This window comes from Crocuta crocuta, unplaced genomic scaffold, assembly GCF_008692635.1.
Source record: "Crocuta crocuta isolate KB4526 unplaced genomic scaffold, BGI_CrCroc_1.0 scaffold62, whole genome shotgun sequence".
Lineage (NCBI taxonomy): Eukaryota > Metazoa > Chordata > Mammalia > Carnivora > Hyaenidae > Crocuta > Crocuta crocuta.
Genome location: NW_027529173.1, coordinates 3,719,247 through 3,737,038, shown reverse-complemented (window position 1 = coordinate 3,737,038; position 17,792 = coordinate 3,719,247). Strand labels below are relative to the sequence as shown.

At 36.0% G+C, this 17,792-nt stretch overlaps 1 protein-coding gene across 4 annotated transcripts in view; it reads left to right on the top strand.

Moving 5' to 3' along the window:
* Positions 1-17,792, top strand: part of HDAC9 (histone deacetylase 9) — a 908,040-nt gene that overhangs the window by 546,162 nt on the left and 344,086 nt on the right. For 3 of the 4 annotated variants that reach the window (XM_077757659.1, XM_077757660.1, XM_077757661.1), the window contains exon 12: positions 11,678-12,088. In XM_077757659.1, coding sequence (XP_077613785.1) covers positions 11,678-11,992 — 315 coding nt within the window. In that variant the 3' untranslated portion in view covers positions 11,993-12,088. Of the gene's footprint in view, positions 1-11,677; positions 12,089-16,616; positions 16,620-17,792 lie in introns of those variants that run through there. The other variant, XM_077757662.1, reaches the window with a different exon arrangement.

The following is a 17,792-nucleotide window of genomic DNA, read 5'->3' as shown; positions in this document are numbered from 1 at the left end:
GCTCCAAGACAAGTTTTTCCTAATTTTATTTTTGCCAGAAAATATAAAACTTAAAACTAAAGACAAGGTAAACAAGCAAAAAAAAACAGGAGGGTGATCTTATTTTACGTATTTATTTATTTTTGGGATTGGTTTGGATTTGCTGGGATGAAGAAATCTGTTTTCCTGATCCTACTTCCCAACTTTTCACACATTGTCCTCCCTACAATGACTAATTTGGAAGTTGGTTTATGTGATGAGACATTCAGATATCCATTGGATTATAAATTTTCCGAGAGTGCAGTATGTGTAGTACAGCCTAGCCTGACCATGTTTCATGCCTTTCTTGCATGCTGTAAAATTGCCATTTCTTTAGATTGGGTGCACATCCTTTCATAAAAGTTCTGAGTCCGCCTGGTGCTGAAAGTCTACTGACTTCATCAAGTTCAACTGAAATGCAAATTTGGCATCTCCTCTCTGGGTGGTTGGAAAATGCCTTGTTTTAAGTTTTGAAAAATGGATGAGTAGAAACTTGAACTGGTCTTTCATTTAGGAAAATAGGCATTACCGTTGTCAGGTTTAATTTCTCTCTATCCATTTGACAGTATGTTTCCATGCAGAGTCTTTAATCAACGATTTAGGATTACATTTTTGCCCATTAGATGGATAGTATGTCCAAAAACTTTAGCAGGCACTGAAAAGCAGTCTTAATTTTATAACAGTAAAAAGCCTCCTAGATTATTTATCTATCTATAGAGGTTTATAAAAGAAACTTTGACTTTGCCCTTAAATAGATGTTATTTCGACGTGATTAGCCCAGTGTAAATAGATCCGTGTAGGTATGTGCTGAGCTTCAAAAAAAAAAAACCACTTACTGCCATACTGGCTTACATCATCATAGAGGATTCATATAGAAGCATTTCACTACATAATTACAAGTTGATGGTTTATAATATACAGAAAATGGCTTGTTGCTTTATTATTAGATGTGATGAAATCCTATGTTTGTAAAAGAAACTAAATGACCATTTCAGTGGATTAATGTGTAACTTTCGTAAACGTTCCCAGTGCTGCTTTCATAACTTGAAGACCAAGGGAAGGACCTCGACCTTTCCTTTTCACTCTGCACTGTTAATCTAGTCAGAGACGCTTTTACTGAATGAGAAAAACAATAGTTGGACATGACTATGAGGTAAGAAAATAGGGGAAAGAAAAATATCTGGGGAATTAAACCATGTGAGTAGTTTGACTGATGTTGATTCCAGGCTGTTCAAAGAGAAAGGAAAGCTAAATAATTTGGTTGTTTCTCAACCTTGACAAATAGTTTCATTTGACAGGATGAAATAATTAAGTCTTAACTAAGGAATTTTTAATATAGCTAAGTGATTTGTGGACATGAAAACCACCAATATGTAGCAATTCCTTTGCTCTAGATTTTGGCTGCATATAAATTCTTGATTTTAGTTTTCTTCCCCTGTATCTTTCTGCCCTTTCTCTAAATGCTTACAAAATCTAAGGGATTATAGTGACCCTGAAATGTCATATGATCTAGAGTATTCCCATTCCTTCAGGCAGAATTGTATCCAGGGCTAAGCTCCCATATCCAAAATGTACTGTTACTCTCTTGCTATTGACTTAGTTGTATCAACCAGCAATAAAAACTCACTTCTAAAAATAATTTCCTGGCATGGAGTCATTGATGGTGTTCCACAATGGTTTATTAGCAACCACTATGCTGCATTCTGAAAATGAAAATAAAGAAGGCCTGTTCTTTCCCTTGAATGGTTCATAGGCCTGCAAACAGATCGTTCTAGTCAAAGATAGTTCTATATAATGTATAGGTCATATGAGTTGCAAAGTCTAGAATGCTTGGTAACATTTCCAAGAGAAGTTTCTGATGTCCTGCAGAATTGTTAGTTTTGCAACTTTGGACAAAGTATTGAGCTTCCTTGTTTAGTAATTCTCTAATCTGCATGTTTTAGAGATTTATAGTGAGGATTACATGAAAGGATGTACTCAGAGTGCTTTGTAAACACGGTAAGCACAACTTAAATCTAATGTGGTATTTACATTCTTATTTGGCACTAATAGTTTTCTTCTTATTCTGTTAATGAAGATGGTTATCTGGAAGTGCTAAAATATTTCCAAGACACACATTTCCTACTTGCCTCAATCTTGCATCAAGCTACTTTGCTGTAAAGCGAACTACTAAATTTTGTTCCAGCTTGAGTCTTTGTATTCATCATGGAGCAGACCTTTTTTTCTTTACGGTTAATTATGAATTATTTATTGAGGTATAATTTACACAGCAAAATGTATTCCTTTTCCTCTATAATTCAGTGAGTTTTGACAAATGCATATTGTCATATAATTACCGCAATAAAGATAGATAACAGTTCCCTCAACTTCCAAACTTTCTTTGTGTTGCTCTTTGTAGTCAATTCCTACCCCTACCTCCAGCCCCAGGCAAAGTAGTTGAATTTTTGACCATGTAGAAAACATAAAACAAATAACAAGTATAAAGGATGGTATATTTTAAGAGCAAGCAGACATCAGCTCTCAATGATCTAAAGCATAGAATGCTTAAGGAAGAAGGGCCGTAAGGGGTTATTTTCAGAGGTCATAGGTGGACACTCAGCGGACTGGATCCATTCCATTGAACTGCTGTTGTTGGACAGCCAGGCATCTTAAACAGCATTTCAACTTTTTGTCAATCTTTAAAAATAGAAAGATTTCAAATATAAATCTGATTTCTGGCATTGTCAGAAAAATTGAAAATCTGGCTACACTGGGGCCCACATTTCCATGTGGCAATTATTTTCTAGGGTTTATTCTTGGTCATCCATTTTAAATAGGGTTTGTACTACTATCCAGATGACCATAGTCAGGGTTGACGAATGGGGAGAAAGGGAGGTGTTTCTCATTCGATTGATTTGAAGATCATTGCCTTTGAGATCTTGTCTCTTCTGAGACACAGTCCAAAATTGCCAAGGGTGCCTTCCCTTAACTGTGCCTCTATTCATTACCCCAAAAAAACCAAAGAAAGAAAAAGTTGAAAGAAAATATATCAACTGAAGACTGGAAAGGGGATTATTAGGGGAAAATTCTATTACGCAATATAAAAAGACATAAAATGACACAGTGCTGTAAAAGAAGGAAAAATAGGTCATTTGTGTTCTAGTTAAGTCTTGTAACACCCTCTTGCTAAGGTTTTTATGTCTTAAAAGTCAGGGCTTTCTGTTTCTACTTTTGCCCACCAGAATCCAATCTTCTACAGTAGCCAAAGTGATCATTTACAAATAAATGCAAATCAAATCATGTTAATGGCTTGCTTAAAACTCCCCAGTTGCTTTTTATTGTTTAGTAGATAAAATACACATACCTTGGAGCACCTGGGTGGCTCAGTCAGTTGGACGTCCACTTCAGCTCAGGTCGTGATCTCATGATCTCGCATTTCTTGGGTTCGAGCCCCACATCAGGCTCTGTGCTGACAGCCAGCTCAGAGCCTGGAGCCTGCTTCGGATTCTGTGTTTCCTCTCTCTCTCTGACCTTTCCTTCCCTGCCCACACTGCCTCTCTCTCTCTCTCTCTCTCTCTCTTTCTCTCTCTCTCTCTCTCAGAAATAAATAAAACATTAATTTAAAAAAATACAAATATCTTTTTGTAGCCTACAGGGCTGTCATATTCTGGCTCTTGACCCCCCACTGACCTTATCTCCTACTCCCTTCTCTTACTTGCTGAGCCTCAGCCATGTTGGCCTCTCTTCCAGTCTGTAGGGAATGTCATTCTATCTCCAGGAGTTGTGCTGGCCACTGTACTGTATGGAAGGTTCAACCTCCAGATCTTTTCATGACTTGACCTTGGTGTTGGAGTCCATCGTAGCTTAAACCTCACCTCTTCTGAGGGCCTTTCCTGCCCACACAAATTAGACACAGATGCTCACCCCTTCCCCCATCATTCCTTACCACATTAAATTACAGTCTTTAGTTGCTTACTCTCTATTTTCTCTTCTGAGAGCTTGCCTAACTGACTGCTCTTCTCAGGGTGTGGCATACAGTAAGGGTTCAACAATAATTGTCAAATGAATAAAGAGTGAGTGGGTAACTTTCTCAAACTCCCTGGAAGGAGGAAATTTTCAGTATCCTTTCCAGTTCCAGAAGTTAACACCTATTTAAGTTATTGAAATATTAGGATGTTTTGAAGCCAGAAAAGCGTATTTTAATTGCACATGTTGTTTTAGACAACAATTTAAAGTTATAAAGATAAATACGTGTTTATTTAGAATTCACTTAATCCCTCGATTAGTTTCATATGTCTTCAATACTGGGAAGAAGGCATATTTTTCAGTTTAAACTTTTAATTTATGTGAATGATGAACTAATACTTAGAAAATATTTCTCTTGTCATTTAGTTTTGGTTCTCCTGGTTATTTCCCTAAAATGCACGGAAGTGAAATGACATGGAGATTTTTGGCGTGAGGTAGAGTTCTTCTCTAAGTAGACCTCTTGATTTGACAACCCTCCAAGCTCTGCATGTTGTATTTGAGAACAGTTGGTACATTCCTAATCTATTTGTGATTTGAGACAGAATCTTATCATTGTTTTACAATCTAGTTTCCTTGGAGCTTAAGGGAAAGGTTTCATTTTCCAAAAGAAGAATTTTGCATTTATTTAAAAGCAAAAACAAGAACAAAAACAAAAACTTGTGCCATTGCCATTCCTCAAGTAAAATCTGTCTTAAAATCTGAGGCAGAATAAGAAAGTGATGAGTTGGGTTGAAGGTCATTTTGCATAGTTTAATAATCACATTCAAACACTTGTGTTTAATGTGTTGTTGACAATTTCAGAAAACCAGATGTCCATCAGAAACAGATTTACTCCTTCCACACTCTTGTTCTTAGTTGCCATTCCAAATCTGAAGATATTTGTGGGGACATGAAAGATCTCTGTGGGAAAAATTTAAAATATGGAATTTAAAGATACTTTATTTGACAGCACTTATGTTGACTTCTAGGCTTGTCTCAGAGTAACTTACACAGAGATGAGCTGAATGTGCTCATGTGTAAAGGTTAGCAACACAGCCGTTAAATATTATTTCATGAAATTTACATCATTTGCCAATAGACTAGATGATATTTAACATGGAATATAAAACACTGTAGTTACAGATTTGCTATAATTATGATCCTAGCGGCGATTGATAAGTATTGCAACACTTAAGATGTTAGAAATTTAGATAAATTATCATATCTGGTCCATAGAATGTCGGTGTGAGTATGTATGAGTGTATGCTACAAACCCAGAATGGTCATAGAGTGCCTGCAACATTCTTAGCATTCAGTACGATGTCTGTGTGGTAGCATGGAGGATACAGAGAAATACTGACAGATGAGGAAGAGCCCAGATTAAAGGGGAAGGAGAAGCACAGCCATCATCTTCCTCTCTGCTGGGTTCCCTACCAAAGTAACTCACCTGGTGTCAGATGAATGACACGACACACGGTGTATTTTACAGATGGGCCCTCAGCCGAGATTCACACAAGTCTGTGCATTTATCTGTCACACAGATGTTTCGTCTTGTGTTTTGCAGCCAGCAAGGCAACAGCTCAACTTTGCTGGGGGATCACCTCCAGATGTTCAACCAAAGAGAGACTCTGCTACCCCACTGAGTGTGAGCAGGCAGCTCCTCCCTGCATCTGGGGCCACTCAGCGACAGTACAAATTAGAAAAGGGTTAGCCCCTACCATCTTTGTAATGGTCACATTTGAAGTTCAAGAACACATACAACACAACATAATCTGAGTACTGAATGTCTTCATACATAGCCAGAAACTTACAAACAACATGAAGTAATTTTTTATTTTAAAAATCTAAAATAAGTAAAACCTGGCAGACAGGTTTTCTATGACTTTGGCTTGTAGATTTTTCTTGTTGATGCTAATTGCTAATTTTTCCACTCTGGCAAATTTGATGGCTTAAACAAAAACAGCTTTAGTCAAATACCTGGAAGAAGAAGTCTGGTTAACTCCTCCTCTGCATTTGTATCTTGCAAAACTGGCTCCCAGGAGATCCCATTTATCACTCTTGTATTTTGTGAAACTTCGCAAAGAGCACATTTTATTTCAGAGATGGTGAAAAAATGGCAGTTGTTGTTCATGAAAACTTTGGCATTTGCTTCATAACCTGGAAAGAAAAGTGTCAAAGCACTGTTACTAAGCATCAATTAAGCTTTCAGATATTTATTAAAACAAAACAAAACAAAAAAAAAAGATGAGTGAGAGAGAGACAAGGATAAGTCCTAGATTTTTGACTCATGCAGTTGGGTATTGCTGTTCACTCAGATGAGAAAATTAAGTGAGCAAAACTTTTGAGTGGGAGGAGAATAAAGGTTTTCTTTGAGCTATTTAAAGTTTATGATACCTGTTAGTCTACATCTAAAGAAAGATGTTGTGGAAGCAGCTAGATATGAAGTTTAGAACTCAGGGAGATAATGTTAATGTTTATATTAATAAGGTTGTCACCAGAATATAGCTGTTTCAGAGGAGAAAGCAGAGTGGAAGGATATAGAAAATTCTAGATTTCTATTCTTTTTTTTTGTTTCTGGAAATGGCTCAGCTTCTGTTGGACCTGAAATTCCTTCTTTATAAAATAAAGGTTTGAAGAATGTTGTTACCAGTGACTACATTTTATATGTATATATCTCCCCTCGTAAGTTACTGTTTTATGTCAAGAAACATTTCTTTTACAAACCATCAAGGAATTCTGCCCTTGGAAGATCATTTCGCTATTTGGGTTTTTTTGCCCAGTCATCATAGCATTATTCATTCTGGCATTTTTCTCTCTCATGTTTCCTTTAGTACATCACAAGTGTAGATGAAGCCAAAGAAACTCACTAGAACAAATGGCGTTGTTTCTTTATTGCACACTGAAAATTGTTATATACGTATCCTTGTCAGTGAGGTTGTAAATACGGACCAAATGTGATTCATGGGCTAAATGATGAGATTTCTGGGTATGTCTATGACCTCAGAAATACATTAACAGGTCAGATTTCAGGTATTTTGTTAAAACGTACACATGGTGTATTCTGTGAACACTAGGCATTTGGTCAGTATTAGAAGTTTTCTTTGACACACTTGTTAACCATGAGAAACTATTTTCCAGGAAATTAACACACAGCTTGTCTCATTTTTGGCTGAACCAACAGTAGTAATATAGGTCTCTAACTTTCAAATATGCTATGATTGTATCTTGGTGCCCTTTTTGAAATGCTTTACCTTACTGACTCTTAACATCCTATTTAAAATGCCAGTGGATTCAGAATTAATGCAATCACTATTTACTTTAACAAGAGAGATTTCGGTCATATAGTGTGGATGAAAGCCTTATTGGCATAAATTCTAAAGACAATGGGAAAAGAGAAGTGAAGACAGTGAAGAGAGATAAGGAGTTTTGTTATAGAGGGAGATAAATAATGGTGTTGGTTGAGGGAGCAAGGGAGGTTTTATTTTAGATAGATTATCATTTTGAAAATGTACAAATAAGAATATTCCAGCAGAGAGGGTAAGTGTGTGTTGGAGGACAGAATGGATAATTGCAGAAGTGGATAGAATCCAGGCCATAAGCCAAGGGATGGACTGCGATAAGAGCAAAGATGTTGCTTTCCAAAAAACAGGAGGAAGGGTGAATGGGACAGCTTGGTTAATGTGATGGTAGCAGGAAACAGAGTTTCCCTTTGGAGGCTTCTGTTTTCTCAGTGAAATAAGAAGGAAAGTATCAGCAGGGAATGAAGGAAAGGTCTGGATATTAGAGGTTGGAGGGGAGAGGCAGTAGGTTGAAATTGTCATGGAAAGAGTGGGAATGAGTTAACTAAAGAAATATAGTAGGACTGTCAGACAGCACAGGGAGCCCTTTTGATGGTTTTGCTTCATGAATTTGAAGAGAAGCATTCAGCATGATTGTAATTTGTTTGTTTGTTTCCTAGCTTATTCAGCTGCTTGGGTTTGGCAGAGATACAGTATTAATCAAGGTTAGAAGCCTACTTTTCCAGTAAAACCAATATTGAAAAAGGGCAGGAGAGTTGAAGACAGTGTAAGGGAGTGATTTTTAATAATGGAGAATGGAGCGTAGTCCAGCAAGGAGGGAAGTGAGGGATAAGGGAGGGGTGGGCGGCAAGAATGTGGTAGGCTCAATCATTTAGAGTACCCTCCAGAGCTGAGGAGAGGTTAGGGTCAGAATATTCTGAGAATGAGCCAGAAGGGAATGATGATGGAAACTGAGATTTAGGAAAGTGCACAGCTACTAATAAAGACCAGGGCCAGGGACACCAGAGTGGCTCAGTCAGTTAAACGTCCAACTTTTGATTTCAGCTCAGGTCATGATTTCACAGTTCATGAGATCAAGCCCTGCATTGGGCTCCTCACTGACAACAAAGAGCTTGCTTGTGATTCTATCTTTCTCTCTTTCTCTCTGCCCATCTCCCGCTCTTTCTGTTTCTCTCTCAAAATAAATAAATAAACATTAAAAAAATAGACCAGGGCCAGGGTATAATCACAACATTGGGTGCTAAAGTAGAGCAGAGGTAAAAGACCATTAGAGTCTCAAGATTCAAGGTACTGAGTGGCCATGTTGGGACTGGAAAGAAGACGAATGGTAACAAGATCATCCTTTTACTTAGCGAGTGGTATCTGTAGCTTCCTCTTAGTTATTGAATATGCCCCATAGTCAAACATTCAGAAGCTGTAGAAGTTGCAGCCACTCCTCAGTAAGCAGGGACTTTTGACATGGCATTTCCTGGACAGTGGTCCTGTGCTCTATGGCCCCTCAGTTCCTATCTCATGGCCACACATCCTGTATAGTCATTTTTCTTTTCTTCTCTCTTCCTCGCAGAGGTTCTTATGGGCAGGAACTTTTGAACACCCTCCAGAGGTGTCTGCTTGTTTCATATGTGTCCTTGGCCCACCATCTCTGATGAGCTAGCTCCCATGAGTTTTTCCAGTTAAGATTTGGTAATGAGCGGGCAAAGTTCTACAGCTTACCAAGTATCCATCCAGAAGGTGGAACTGTAGCAATCTGCCTGCAGATAGTCCCTCCAAGGAGCTCTTGCAGCCTCCTTCACCTACCTAATACCTTCCCTTAGATCACTCTCTTCTCCCCACAACAACCTCTACCCTGCTCTTGTATGTCTCACCTGAGGTGAGTGATGGAGGTAAGCTTTGCAAGACTGAATGATGAGATCTCACTCTTTTTTTCTCTCTCTCTGAATAATGAATGGATTCTTATCACCCAAAGTCCTTATCCCTGGTATCCCAGCCCAAACTGGGACTTTTTAATGAAAATCCTGCTTATTTTCTATGGTGTTACAGATTCTTTTTCTAACAGCCAATTAAACGGGATCCTAGAGTTGTATAGCCAAAGTTCAGAAATTCAGACAATTACATTGTCTCTTTTCTCCAAAATCTCAGCAGTATGCAAGTTATTATATATTTATGATATGAAGAACTGGCTAGCATTGGTACAAAGGTACTGCAAATAATTCCCTATAAAATACATAGAGACATTTAAAGTGTGATGGGGTGATCGTTCTTATGCTGACAGCCCAGGAACAATAGAAATTAGATTGTAGGCACAAAGGAAATTAATATTTAAATTTGCCTTCTTCATTTTGACATACATTTTGATTGGTATATATTCTCTTAGCTTGATTATATCTAACTTAAGATTGGCGATATTTACATCTTATTTGTGGTTTATCCTAAATTGTATCTTATTTCTTTAGAATCTTGTTCTCAACCCAAATGTAGTATAAGCTGTAACTCTCTCCAGCATTCTCCCCATCTTCCTGTGCTCAAACCCCACTGACCTTTCATTTGCTTTAATGCCACTGAACTCCTTTTTCCAGCACACATACTGTGCCTTGGGCCAGAAATGCTCTCTATGCTTATTTCAACCCCTCATACACATAACTAAAACCTCCGTACTTCCTCTTTCATGTCTTAGCCTGAACGTAGCATCCTCTAAGTGAAACCTCTCATAACCATCTGCAGTTGGCTCCTGTGCCAACCAGGGTGTAATCTTAGAATACCTTGTGTTTCTTTCATTTTCATTTACCATACTTGAAAATAAGAATAAACTTATTTTTCTATGTGTGCCTTTCTAACACACTAAACTATAAACTCCATGAGGGCATGGTGTCTTGAACATAGTTGGCACTCAATAAATAATGTTGAACAAATGAATGAAAACTCCCAATAATTTTACCTACAGTGAAATTGAAATTACCTACAGTGAAATCTGATGTTGTGTGTAGCCTGGAGGAAAGTCCAGGCTGAAAGCCTGAAGTGGGTAAGACACCCTTCAGAGTTGGAGTACTAGGTATTCTAACTCTAAGCATGTGTTTAGTCTTAGAAACATAGTTAGACGCGCCTCGGTGGCTCAGTCCGTTAGGCATCCAACTCTTGGTTTTGGCTCAGGTTCTCATGGTTCGTGAGTTTGAGCTCCACGTCGGGCTCCGCACTGGCAGTATGGACCATGTTTGAGATTCTCTCTCTCCCCCCCTCTCTCTGTCCCTCCCCCACTTGTATGAGTCTCTCTCTCTCAAAATAAATACAAATAAACTTAAAAAAAAAGAAACATGTGTGAGGTAAGCTGAAACTGGACATAGAAAAATCAGTATTCATGATTTTGGTGGTTGTGTTCTAAGTGTGCTGCTCATTAACAATATTTGGCATGTTGTTTACATGGGCACTGACTTAACAGAAAACTCTAATCACTCTTGAATACACAGTTCAAGATCTGCAGATGATCAGTCAATAGGGTCATTGTCAATTAAAACAAAAGACCTATTGTAAGACTAAATCATCTTGAGTATTTTACCCCATTTATTGAGCTTTTATACTATGATATTTTGCTATTGTTTGCTTTAGGTATGTTGTCATTTTTTTAAATCATTGATCAGTTAATTCATATACTTCTGAAGATTAAATACAATTTAACTTATAAAATAAAGAAAAGGCCTAAATAATAACTTTCAATTAAAAATAATTTCTTCTTTCCTCTTATTTAGTATGGATATGTTCATTTTTACTATCACAGTTTTTTAATAGCATATCTTTTTAAAGTTTAGGATTTCAAAATCAATATTTCCATGTTTTACCAGAATATATAAGAGGATATTTGCCATTTAGGTCTGGGAAAATTAGATAAACAGGACTTTGCATTTGTGTTTGTATTTTATAGTGGTTGACATTTGTCAAAAAAAAAAATGAGACTGTGGAAGTTTTCCATTACTTTGCCTTTATTTCCATTATGTTTTCTCTTTGAGAAAAATATTCTCAGGTTTACTTGTGTTAAATTGTCTCAGTATAAACTGTGCTTGTAAAAGTTTCATGGTTCCCGCAGAAAAAGCTTATTTACCTTTCTCCCACCATATTCTAAGTGTATTAAGGAGTAATCCATTTTTTAAAAGCACCTAAAGACCTCATTCTCTGCCTACGACACCAATACAATATAGAAATGATAGGAGTGCTTCAAATTTAGTATCACTGAGGAAGTTGTTGCTTACAAATTCATTGTGAAATTGATGTTCAGAAATTAGAAAACAGAATGCACTGAAGTAGAGTCATTAGAAATCAAAGTGTATTTTGCTTCTTTGTTACCACCAAGGACTACTGAATTTTGAACCCTGAACACTCTCTTCTAGCTGCTTTCGAAATCTATTGAACAACTGAAGCAACCAGGCAGTCACCTCGAGGAAGCAGAGGAAGAGCTTCAGGGGGACCAGGCGATGCAGGAAGACAGAGCACCCTCTAGTGGCAACAGCACTAGGAGCGACAGCAGTGCTTGTGTGGATGACACACTGGGACAAGTTGGGGCTGTGAAGGTCAAGGAGGAACCAGTGGACAGTGATGAAGATGCTCAGATCCAGGAAATGGAATCTGGGGAGCAGGCTGCTTTTATGCAACAGGTAATAGGCAAAGATTTAGCTCCAGGATTTGTAATCAAAGTCATTATCTGAATAGGAAATGCATTGCAGATTTTGGTAAATGGATATTATTTCCTATTTGTTTATATTTCTGAATGATTTGATTTTAGTGTTTAAGGATTCTACTTAATGCAGATATATCTATATAGAGATTTCTCTATATACTGATTTCTATATAGATATCAAGGTTTCATTGAAACTCCACTGGTAAGGAAATACTTGTTACACTAAAACTATACTACATAAGTATACACATAATTAATAGGCTTTAAATTCATCCCAAAGCCTGCCACGCCAATTACTTCTAAGGAAAACGAACTCACTGTTGTTTTTAGTTTATCTGTTGAGATCAGTGACTGCTGGATAAAGTCACCCAGTCTGATCAATGAAACATTCTATTAGTTCTTAAATTTTTTTTTTGATATGTAGAATTCAGTTTTCACATTGTTGTACATAATGTATCATACTACAGTCTTGAACACTGTTAAAGGTAGTCTGCCCCTTCCTTCCTCTCTCTTTTTTGTTAAGTTAAATGTTCTGGTTACCATGCCAATAGTCCTTAGGTTATTGTATAGATTGCAATTGAAAATATTAGGAATAGAGGTGGTTTTAAATATATAGATTGCAAAGTACAGCGCTATTTTAAATATTACATTATGTCTCACCTAGCACTGCTCATTTTACTTTTATCTTGTGTTATTTGATGACATTGTCTATTAAAAGGTCAACTGAGGCTGATACAAGTATCGGCAAGAAGTAATGTGCAGCATTATGGTCCAATCAGATACTATATTGTATCTACAATTGTAGACAACGTAGTAATAGTATGATGATTATCTGATATGAAGTCACAATTATGTTTAAAAGAAGAAGGTGTACCATATTTTATAATCATATCACTAGGATCTCTTAGGCATAATGACTTGGCATATACCATACCATTTTGGCAAATAAAAATTTAGGAAAAGTTAGGCTTAACAACAGAATCTACTTGTATATAATGCACCTTCAGAAGGACTGTGTCCTTTGATGCTATGAAATACAAACAACTTTGAAGGCAACAGAAGACTCTGTTTATTTAAGTCAGTTCTTTGTCAGGTTCCTGCTGTTCTCCTACAGAAAACTGATTCTATGCGGCTGAACAGGAAATGCCTTGTGGAAACAGGAAGTCCAAGTGATTCATGTAATGAGGAATGTAGGGGGAAAAAACCGGAGGATAGTGTTTTACTCTTTCTGTTTTTAAAGGGCACTCTATGAATTGATTTATTGTCTAAGAAAATAACACCACAAGTAGGGAAATTGTTGAGGAAGCTTTTCACTGGAACATTTCCTTCATACTCCTTTTGATATGTTTACCTTGTTTTATAGGTTTACTTTTGTTAAGCTAGTTAAAGATTCACTGTATTAAGACCCCTTTAATATGGATAATCCAAATTGACCTAGAATCTTTGTGAGGTTTTTTCTATTAAAATATTTATATTTCTAAATCCAAGGTATTTTAAGGTGTAGTATCCTGTTTCAAAGGAGATAGAGCAATTTTGCCAAATGTAGACATTGTAACAACTGTATGTTATTGGCACGTGTTGTTTACATTTTGCTGTGACATTTAAAAATATTTCTTAAAAAAAGGTCACTGCTAAAGATACATTATCCTTTTTTAAAAAGTCTCCATTCAAATTAAATTAACATAACTAGAATTTAGAAAGTTTAAAACTTTTCCATATAATGAAAGTCCTTCTGATAATTTGACAAATAGCTCTAATAGGTAACTTTTCCTATTACCAACATATTTTGGTTAGTATATTCCTTAAGATTAAAATGACTTTTTGTCAGTTGTTTTGCATTAAAAATATGGCATTCCTAAGATAAAATTGTATATTTTTTCCATCTCATAAATATTCATTTCTTTAAAGTCTTTTTTCAATCTCATAAAAAAGGGATAGTGCATCTTTTAAAATACATTTTATTTGGGGAGGAACATGTGGCTGAGCAGACTTTTGTATAATATTACTTCAAAGATATGTAATCACAAACAAAAAAAACCTATTTTTTATAATGTCATTTGAGAGAGCTTCATCAGTATAGTTGGTGGACATTAATTGTTTGAATTTGATAGTCTTTGAATTTAATCAAGAAACTACCTGGAACCAGTGAAAAAGAAAGCTGGACTTAATTCATCTTAGAATTAATTGATAAATGTCTCTTTTAAAATCTACTGTATTTATTATAATTTACACCCTTGAAGGTGATCTCTTGTTTTGTGTTGTAAATATATTGTTTGTATGTTTCCTTCTTGCCTTCTGTTATAAGTCTCTTCCTTTCTCAAATAAAGTTTTTTTTAAAAGATCCCCTTTCATACATTTGGCTTTGTGTAAACTTGATATATTTTATCGAATTTGAAGCTCATGCACTAGGTCTCGTATAACCAAAATATATTTGCCATTTGTTGTTGAAACAAGAAAATGAAGATATTTTGAGCAATTATTTCTCATGCCATTAAAATTAATAAATCCAACAATGATTTTAACCTATTTATGTTAGCCATTATCAGATAGCAAACACATGTAAAATTTGTTGCCTCTTCATTTTCCCAGTGTGGCCTCTTTTTTCATGATACGTCATCATGTTTGATGTCACCTTCCAAATATAAAACTTTATATTGCTAAATGTTAATTCCTCACTTTGCTCAACTTAAAAGATTATTTTTAAAAAGGTTAACATAATTCCTTCAGTGTAACAAGCAGTCAGTAAATATTAAAATAAATAATGTTCCATGTATCATAATAATTTTATCTAGTACAGTGACAGCCTGACCTACAAGTATAAAGTAACAGTCCATAAATTTAAAGAGAAAAAAAAAACTAATTAAATGACTTCCCCTTAGATGGAAACAATGATTCTAATGCTAGGGTAAGGAACAAGGAGCCTGGCTCAGGTGAGGGAAACTGAACCATAGACGTCCACGCGCCATGACCTCTATGTGCTCCTCTTCTGGTCAGTTGCTAGGAGGATTTAAATCAGTCAGTACTTCATAACTTCATAATGTGTTACTGCGTTTCTGTTTCAGCGAGTTAAAACTAGTTATTTTATATTCTTTGATTCCCTTAATTTAAACTTTAAAGGCATACAAATTAAAATTACTCTAAGTCACAATAATGTTGTATCAGATCATTAAGAATGCTAGAGCTAAATATCACTATTACAAAATGGATTATTATTCCATAATGCCATAAATCTGATAATTCGGTCAGAATTGTTGGAATACCATTAGTTATAATTTTCTAAAAATTGCCTTTGGACTTTTTATAAAATTACAAGAAAAAGTTGGTACCAGAGATCATCAAAAAAAGTTGGAGGAACCAATTAGATGATGGTTTTATACTGCATACCTGATTTCCGAACTGTAAAGTGGATGTTTCACTAAAAAGTATAAATCTCGTGTTAAAAACATTTTTCTTTAGAAAACTACTTTTTGCCAAGACTTGCAGTTACTAAACATTAGACTTTCTCTTCCGGCAGTAAAAATCTACCTTCTCATTGGCATTGGTAAAGGTGGCTGCTGAAATGGAGACTCCTACTTTTCATTGATCTGAAAAAGATTATCTTTAAGAAATTTTTACTTTGTTTTATGCTTTTTTCTCTAAAGGATTTTAAAAAGCAATTCAGACACTAAACATTTTTTTTGAAACCTAGTACTCAACAGATATATAAGTAGACAACATTACTTTTTTTTTTTAATTTGGCATTTCCTTGTGATTTTTTTCAATAATGGAAACACAGAATTGGGGGTATACAATTGTGAGTTAACAATGATAACTAATCAAGGTAATTACCAATTACAATCAAGAACTTGGAAATGCAAGAGATGGAATTTGAGATGTAGATTGCCATTCCTTATTGATAATTCCTCCATGGGGGTTTTAAAAGGAAAGTATAGGAGGGCAATCAAAGAATTCTGGCAAATAAAACAAGATATTGGGAATGTGACTTTTCAGAACTTACCTATTTAGATTTAAAAAGGTTCCTATTTCTAATTTCATAATACCTTCTTTAAGGCTTATAAACTGGAAAGTTTAGACTGTGCAACCTTTGGGGATCATCTTGATTTACAAAACGACTTTGACTTTTAACTATTGCAAACATATGTCTGGCAACTGGTTTAGTTCTCACAACTTTATGAGATAGATGTTACTCTCTCATTGTGGACATGAGGGCACTGGGGCACAAAGAAGTTAAAGAAGGACAAGGTCACCCAGTCAGTGACAGAGTCAGGCTCTAATTTGGACCCACGCACTCTGGCACCAGAGTCCTTTTTCTCTCCCTTTACTACCACAAAGCATTTAATGCAACAATTCTTTAAACCTGTGCAGGTTATTAAATCATCAGTACTTTCTCTCCCTTTCTCTCTCCCTCTCCCTCTCCCTCTCCCTCTCCCTCTCCTTTACTTCTCTGTTCTCTTCGTCTCCTTTCTTCTGCCCCTCTCCATCAGCATTTCCAAACTGTGTGGAATTCATTTTAATTGTTGTTGTAAAGTAGGAGATTAGGACTCTTTTCATTTTTTGTCTAACGTACAGATGAGAGACATAATTCTTGAATACATGATGTTCAACCATTTTGAATCATGTAAATTTGTGAGTTTCTTTTTTTCTGCGCCAAGCCAGTGTTAGGATGAGGTAGAACAAAATGCCTGCACTTGGGATTGATTTTGGGGGGAGAGGAGAAAAGATTTCAACTAGGTCACAGTTCTCTTTTGCCGCTTCTTATCTTCATTCCCCAAACAAGGCCAAGAGCCCAATTTCTAAGTAGCTAGGACTCTGCCTTTTAAAACGTTTTTTGACTTCTGCTCTTGATAATTGTTTTGAGCTAAAATAGTCTGTATAAAATGTTGGGGAAAGGAAAAACAGAGACATTTGTCTTGAGTTCTTGTCTTTCTAGGTGATTTTTCAGTTGAAAGATGCATAAAAATCCTCCTGAGGGAAGTTGTTGGCAATTCAGAGTCTGACCACACTTCCCAGAGGTTCTGATTCTGTTGTCGTAGGGGAGCCCAGGAATCTAATTTTTCAAACCCTCTGGGACAGTCTGATTCAGAAATAATGTTCTGGAGATGCCCAGGGGCCCTAAACCACTTCCTGAATTATGGCCTGATTTTCAATAGCTTTTTACCTAAGATCCTTGGACTCTTCATTCATAGTTTCCAACATAGACTATCTTCTGTTTTTTGTATATTGTTTTATTTCATCTGCATTTTAACTCAACTACAGACTATTCTCACTATATTTACTGCTATTATTTCCTTGATAGTGTTTGTCCTTTTGGTTTATTTTTCTCTTCTAATTTAAATAATTGCTTAGCTTGTTTATAGAGTATTTATTCACCAAGTTTTGGCAAGTTATTTTTCTTCATAAGTTCTGAGCTATTTGTTGCAACATAGTTTTTTTTTTGTTTTTGTGTTTTTATTGAGATACATTTCATAAAACATAAAATTTACCATTTTATCCATTTTTAAAGTATACAATTAAGTAGGTTTTGGTATATTCATGATGCTGTGCTGCCATCACTATGGTCTAATTCCAGAATATTTTCACCAACTCAAAGCAATCACTCTTCCTTGATCCCTCCCTCCAGCCCCTGGCAACCACATACATCTACTTTATGTCCCTATGGATTTGCCTGTTGCAGACATTTCATATAAATGAAATCATATATTATGTGGCCTTTTGTGTGTCGGGCTTCTTTCACTATGCATAATGTTTTCAAGGTTCGTGTATCAGTACTTCATTCCTTTTTATAGCTGAATAATATTCCATTGAATGAATATACTACATTTTGTTTA